At 39.7% G+C, this 7544-nt stretch overlaps 1 protein-coding gene across 1 annotated transcript; it reads right to left on the reverse strand.

The window, feature by feature from the left end:
* Positions 1–4304: 4304 nt before the first annotated feature.
* On the reverse strand, positions 4305–6140 carry LOC124802577 (KRR1 small subunit processome component homolog). Its single transcript, XM_047263448.1, has one exon. It carries the CDS (start codon positions 5573–5575, stop codon positions 4529–4531), a length of 1047 nt encoding a protein of 348 aa, XP_047119404.1. The 5' UTR covers positions 5576–6140; the 3' UTR covers positions 4305–4528.
* Positions 6141–7544: the final 1404 nt, after the last annotated feature.

The following is a 7544-nucleotide window of genomic DNA, read 5'->3' on the forward strand; positions in this document are numbered from 1 at the left end:
GGATCTGTACCAGGTTGGGTTGACAGAGATCCAAAGAAGAGTGGCGCGTTTCGTCACAGGGTTATTTGGTAAGCGTGATAATGTTATGGAGATGTTTAGCAAACTCAAGTGGCACACTCTGCAAGAGAGGCGCTCTGCATCGCAGTGTAGCTTGCTGTCCAGGTTTTGAGAGGGTGCGTTTCTGGATGAGGTATCGAATATATCGCTTCCCCCTACTTATACCTCCCGAGGAGATCACGAATGTAAAATTAGAGAGATTCGAGCGCGCATGGAGGCTTTCCGGCAGTCTTTCTTCCCGCGAACCATACGCGACTGGAACAGTAAAGGGAGGTAATGACAGTGGCACGTAAAGTGCCCTCCGCCACACACCGTTGGGTGGCTTGCGGAGTATAAATGTAGATGTAGATGAACTGTACATCGCACCTGACCTATATAGCTCAGACAATGTCTTTGATACCAAAAAACCAAAGTATGCATCTCCAAAATGTGGTATCGCAAAATTCCCATCACCTACATAGCTCAAACGAAGCAAACGATTCCAAAACTCTACACACAAATTGAAAACCCAAAACCCAAAGATTCACTTGACGTGTTAAAAGCTATACACTAAAACAAACAAACCATAAATAATGCATTAAAACCAGGTAACATGAGAATATTACTTACCAACCAAAGCCACCAAGGAATAGATTCAGGTCTGCCAACCCCCCCTCACCACACACGTATTATAAAACTGACGCAAATAATCCCAATCAGTGCCCCCCCCCCCCCCCCTCCCAATTAACCAACCCCAACCCATCCTATTCCCCTCCTAAACACAATATCCACAAGAAAGACAACAAACAAAAACTAAAACCATTTACACATTAAAAAAGTCCACCGAAAGCAAAATAAAATATCTCCACAAAAATGTATAGATGAACAATAAAAAAATAATACATATGTAAAACAGTCTCCCTCAATCTCTCGAGTCAGGTCTCCCGTCAGATACATCACCAAACATCCAAATATTGTAATGGCAATACCACCACACATAAAGATCCCTGATCTGAACAGATCGGACTCTAGACAACTTCATATTCTCATTACACATGATGTATCATGTGGTCGCCAATCATACCTAACCACTGCAAAAACCTTATCATTGTCATCATATCATCGACCAGCACAAATCAGAGTGAATAACTATTACATTTTTGTTGTCATATCCATCTCTAACAAAAAACAACAAAAACACTATTATCCTTTGTTTCATAAAAAACAAACACTAATCACACCCAACACAAACACAAAAGCATACACCCCCAAAACAATAAATCAACATAACTCTCTGATGACACAACACATATTTCCAACAATACTTCACAGCCAAATGGCAGAACACCACTCATAGTACAAATATCTTGCAACATGAACATTGACCACAAGACCATGTTACCAAATACAATACACCATCTACAAACACGATCCAACAAAAAACACAGCACCATAATGATGTCACACACCACAACACACTTGCATCACGAGTCAAAGCACACAGGAGGAATCGGACACTTCCTGTGACCCAAACTCGGGCTACACTACAAGTCAGTCTGTCACCAAATCCAAGATATCAACGAGGGGCAATCCAATATCACACTCCAACCTAGAATGGCCACAGCAGGTGATATCCTGGGTATAAGAAATGTCAAATTATGAATCAAGTAAAAATAAATACCTGACACAGCCAAAAGGCACATACTTTAGAAGACATCTATTATGGATTCCAGGCAAAATGTCAGATTCGCGTCTGACGCAAACAGAGTTGAAATAAGTGTATCACAGGATTTATATAAATGACCTACGCACCTTAGAAACTGCAGCTACGATCACGCTGTTTGTAGATGACACTACTGCAATAGGGAGCAATGTTAAGGAACCCCTGTATAAAACAGCTGATCAGGTCTTCAATGCCTTGCATTCACTGTTCAGTGCCAACAGGCCAATCCTCAATATAAAGAAAGAAAGAAAGAAAGAAAGAAAGAAAGAAAAAAAGAAAGAAAAGAAAATTGGAAAAATGAATCCAAGATATCAACACTTCCAATATCTCACCCCAACCTAGAATGGACACAGTAGGTGATATCCTGGGTATAAGAAATGTCAAATTACAAATCAAGTAATCCAACTGGTAATGGGAAAAAAAAGAGTTAGAAAGAGTATGAGGTATACAACTTTTAGGAAAGATTAAAGTACACAGACCACGTATGACAAAGGAACAGTTTTTTGGAGTAATATGAATAGATGGTTAAATGAAATTTTTACATTACAGAAAAGGGCAATTGGAGTCTTGCGGCTTAGCTCCAGAAGGGCTCTCTGCAAGCTTCTATTTTAAAAGTTGTGAGCACTTACAGGACCTTCCCTATAAATACACAAACGTGTGTCAATGGCAAGAGCTAATCTTGGAGACCTGCAAACTAATAGATATTACCATAGTTACACCACGCACAGCTGTGGTTTCCTCCACATGAGCCACATTGGTGCCATACTTTATAAAGCACTGTCAATACACATAAAGAAGTTGGACAAGAAAACAGCTTTTACATCACAGTTAAAAACATTGCTTGTTGAGAAGTGTTTCTACAGGGTAATTGAATATGTTGTCTTACAGAAATAAGAAGCCTTCATTTATTGATCAGTAGTTTTTAATCTGTTAACAGATGTACCATTTATGCTGTGTGTCTTTGCACAAGAATGTTTCTGCTGTCGTTTTCCTATTTTCTCTGTTTTACATGGAACACAAATACAAAATCAGAGAAGGGAATTTGTTGAAAAGAACATTTGTGATGGATAGTGTAAGCAGGTATTCACTTGTTTATATTATTCCACAGTATTATATAATGTTGTCACTTGCTTACATTTTAAAGAAGTGTAATATAACAAAGTTTGTGTTCTAGTTCATTGATTATACTCCTTGTTAATCTTGTAGAGTAGGTACATGTGGTTTTCTTTCCAAATCATTTACCAAGCAAGGTGGCTAAGCCAGTGTAACTGCACTGAACTTTCTTTCGGAAACAAGATTCGTTCCCTTTCTGGCCATCCTGATTTCGTTCTTCCCAGGTTGTTATTAGGTGACTGCTGGAATGGTTCCTTTGTTAAGGCCATGGCTGACTTCCTGCCCTATTGTCACCTAATCCAACCCACTTTGTAAATGTTTTATATATGTATATATTAATTGTCACATATCATATATTGTTACACCCAGTAGTCTAAGGATGAATAAACATACAGTTATATAGTTGCTGCTCCCTTTCATTTTTATAGTACATAGTTGATAAAGGTTATATGTAGGCTACACAATATGGGGACTAGTGTAGCAGGGGATACAACCCGTCGGCTTTGGACAATGACGTCACAAGTCGCCAAACAAGAAGCGATTCTTCTTAGTGTCGTAGCTCCCTTCAGTAGCTGATAAGTGTTTTTGCCTTTTAAAAAAATCTCACGAGATAGAATAAACAGATCCACTTTAGTAAGCAATCAGTAAAAAAACAAAACTGAAACATAACAGCAAAAGCGAAAATGGTAAACTGCTCTCTGGCGACTTGTGACGTCATTGTCCAAAGCCGACGGGTTGTATCCCCTGCTACACTAGACCCAAAATATGCAATGAAATACTCACCACAGATGTATGTGTTATGTAATACAGTATTTCTAAATTTACATTGCACTTCAAGTTTTTGTCATGAAAAATTCAGTAATTATGGTGCAAATGTAAGACATAGGGCTACACTACAAATAAATCTGTTGCCACAATCTTTATTTCTTAATGATATCCTTTGGCTTCACCAACTCAAAACCAAATTGTCAGCTACCCATCTAACACAGACCTTGAGCTACATTATCAACCTGTCTATCATTATATAATTTCAACCTAGATTTCAAAAAGGGTAATGGAAAGGGGGGGGGGGGGGGCACTACCCCCCCTGACCATTTCTAAGTCTCACAGCCAGACTAAGTCATGTTCAGGAAGCAATGTGTTATTGTTTTGCTCCACTATTTTTCAGACACTTATCTGCAAACCATTATGGAAAGTACAAGTCACTCTCACTGTTGACAAAACAGCAGCCTCCATAATGGTATAGCACTTCATTAACTCACATTATGTACTCCAGCAAATAAAAATCTGTAATCTACACCACTCCTAAGTCTTTTCTAAAAGAGATGAGTACCGCATTGTTGCTTTCAGGTGTGATGGCAAAATTCTATGCTCAAATGTGACACAAACTTACAGAAATGTGGAAATATTTCATCTAGAACAAACAGTATGCTACCAACATAAATCCAGATTTATTGCAAATTTTCCTTTTCACTTTATCAGAAAATCATTTCAAACAGAACAAAATTTGTACAGTTGTCACACACCGCTACAAATGGCATAAATTATGGCGTGAAATCTGCCATGACATAGTTCTTCATAAATTTATAACAAAAGTCACTCGGTGTCACTGCAGAACAATGAACTGACTGACTGGAGCTTTTAAGGTGCACTGCACTACTGTCTTATATCAAACTGTGGCTTACTTTTGTTTTTCTTCTGTGCTTCCTTAACTTTCTTTTTAAGAGCATTAATGTCCACATCAGTACTTGTATGAGGTTTCACATCCTTCCTTTCAGGTTCAGCAGGAGGAATAAACACTTTCTGTCGTTTTTCTTCACGTCGTTTAGCAGCTTCTGCTTGCTTATCGTCTTTTTCCTTGCGTTTCTTGGCACGACGTTGTTCTTCTTTTAGAAAATATTCTCCTGATGCTAATAATTTGTCCACTTTACTCTCCGGCTGCGGAGGTGGGAATGGTGTGTATTCCTTCTTAGTCTTCTTTATTTTTGGCTTCTTTCTGTGGCTTAAATTCTTGCTATGGAATTTTGGAAGAAACCTTTCCCAGTTCTCATTTCTAAGTTTGGGATCCTTTGCGAGTTCACGCTTTATCATGAGCGCTTTAATGTTATAAACTGGGTGAATGTTTCGCATTGTATCTTCGGCAATCCTGCGAACTTGTTGAAGTCCTTTATAAGGTCCAAGGGCTGCAACTGTTTGCCCTTGAACTAAAACGTAACAGTTAGTTAGTAGCTCAATAGCTTTCAAAGTGCACCCATCGGGACCTATTAGCCTCTGCCGCCTTTTCACGAATTTCTCTCTGTTTCTTACTAATGATCCAATTTTTATTATATCAGAACCTATGTCATCTTGAAGCACACGGACTGCTTGCTCATATGGTACACTGCGGGATAGCAACTTTATCATATCTCTAGCTTTAATTATTATATATGGATCCCAAGTATGTCGAGTTGTTCTTACTGTCATACTACCCTCAATAAGGTCAAGTTCAGCCTTGATACCATATTCGTCCAACGATTTCTGCACAAGTGGCCAACATTCCCTTAAGTAATGTTCTCTGTATTTCGGAAATAACGTAGCAAATGAACTTTCTTCCAGCAATCGGTGAGGGTTGTCTTCTTTCTTAAACGATGGTATCTTCAAAGCCCATGCGTTGTCAATCGGTCCCTTCTGGATCGGCATCTCTTCATCTTCATCACCAGCCATAGTAACTAAACTTCTCCTCCCAACAGATGAAACGAGAAATTAAATGTACTTCACTAAGCAGCAACCATGATGCTTCGAATACCTTTATGCATTACTTTTCTAAACGATGATACACAAGGAAAATACGCATCACAACATACCGCACACGACAAACCAAAACACTCCAAAGATCTTGCTACCATAGATGTGACTGATCAAACATCGCCCGCTATCCGTTAAAAGGGGTAATGATGGAGTTATGTTGGCAACAAACAAGTATCACTCTGAGCAGCACCCCGTACTCTTCAGTATTCAGACTCCGAATATTTATGGGCACAGAAGTTGTGACACTATCTGTAATCGAACATTTCCTTACACACCTGTTCTGTACTGTAAGGAAAGCTTGGAACGGTATTATCACTCATTAAACAGTAGCCAATTTTTCGTGCCAGATGATGGTCAGTGGCCGAAACTGGTAGCAAATTAGTAAATTGTTATAATGCAGCCAAGTCTCATGAATATCCGCTGCTTACAGTTGCCTGAAGAACACATTTACAATGGGAAGTTCCCGGTGGCACTTCGCAGTAGGGATGGGACATGGATAGATAAATATCGATGTTCTGCATAATCGAATATTACGCAATTAATTATCGATAGTGACTACAATTGAAAAAATTTCGATATAAGTGCCAAAAACTTATGTTTATGAATTAATAACAAATTAAGGCAACCTAAATTGAATTATACATTATTTCACTAAAACTTTTATCAGATTGATGAAACCTTCTTTCTCCACAGTACAAAATGGCACAATCTCTTTCGAAATATGAAACAAAACCGCTTTATTTTTTTTCGTTCTCCTCGTGCAAACGAAGCCACACTTTCTGAAGCAGCAGCCCTACATCCTTGCGTTCAGGTTGAATAAGCAGCTGATGACGTCGAAGCAACTGCCTGTGTCAACACTAACATGGTTCGATTTAGACGCCGTATTCCTCTATTGTAGCGACAGGTGGTTAGAGTATATTCCTGGAGTCATTTAAACCCGGGTCTCGGATCTTTGTTAGTAGACTTCCCACACTAATTGGACTTTTACTATCGTTTGATTGAAAACACATCACTTTTGACAGGTATTTCCTTCTTATTTTTTGTTGCACACAGTAAAATCACGAATATAAACACACAACGAACAACCAACAGGAGAGGTTGCCAGAACAAAGACAGCTGCCATCTCCTCACCACCAAAAATTTCCTCCCCTACAGCGTGGCCAACTGTGGATGACGTATCTGCAGTGTTGCGAACTCTCTTGCTCAGTATGCTGCAGGTCACACAAAGGCCTTTACAGAAAGACACTACCCCAAAACCTACATTACAAACAGATTTCCTGTACCAAATCCTCATGCACCCACAATCCTCACACCATCTCCAATAATCAGTTACAAACAAACGTCTCTCTCACCACCCAATAAAAAAGAGAAGAAAAAAATCATGTGGCATTATTGGCCGGGAGACCCCAACCAGGATTGTTCTGCCACCTAGTGCTGTGTCGATGATGATGAAATGATGATGAGAACAACCCAACACCCAGTCCCAGAGCGAATAAAATCTCCAACCCAGCTGGGTACCAAACCCAGACTTCCAGCATAGCAGTCAATCACGGTGACCACTCAGTGTCAGAGATGGACTCATCACCCAGTATCACTCAGGAACTGGAACAGCTGAACTATATCCTTCGTTGGGGTTTTGATTATCTATTACCATGTCCTAAAATGAAGGATACCCTACCTGAGATCCTACCCACATCTAATAAAGTGGTGTTCCATTGCCTAGCCAACTTACACATCATCATAGTCCATCCTTATGGCTCTCTCCCAACCAACCCTTTGCACACGGATCACATCTCTGTGCAAGACATGCACAAACCGCCCACCCAGCCCTTCCTACTTCATTGCTGTCATAGGCTTATCCAGCCAGAGGCCAGGACACCTGTGA

This window comes from Schistocerca piceifrons, chromosome 6, assembly GCF_021461385.2.
Source record: "Schistocerca piceifrons isolate TAMUIC-IGC-003096 chromosome 6, iqSchPice1.1, whole genome shotgun sequence".
NCBI classification, from domain to species: domain Eukaryota; kingdom Metazoa; phylum Arthropoda; class Insecta; order Orthoptera; family Acrididae; genus Schistocerca; species Schistocerca piceifrons.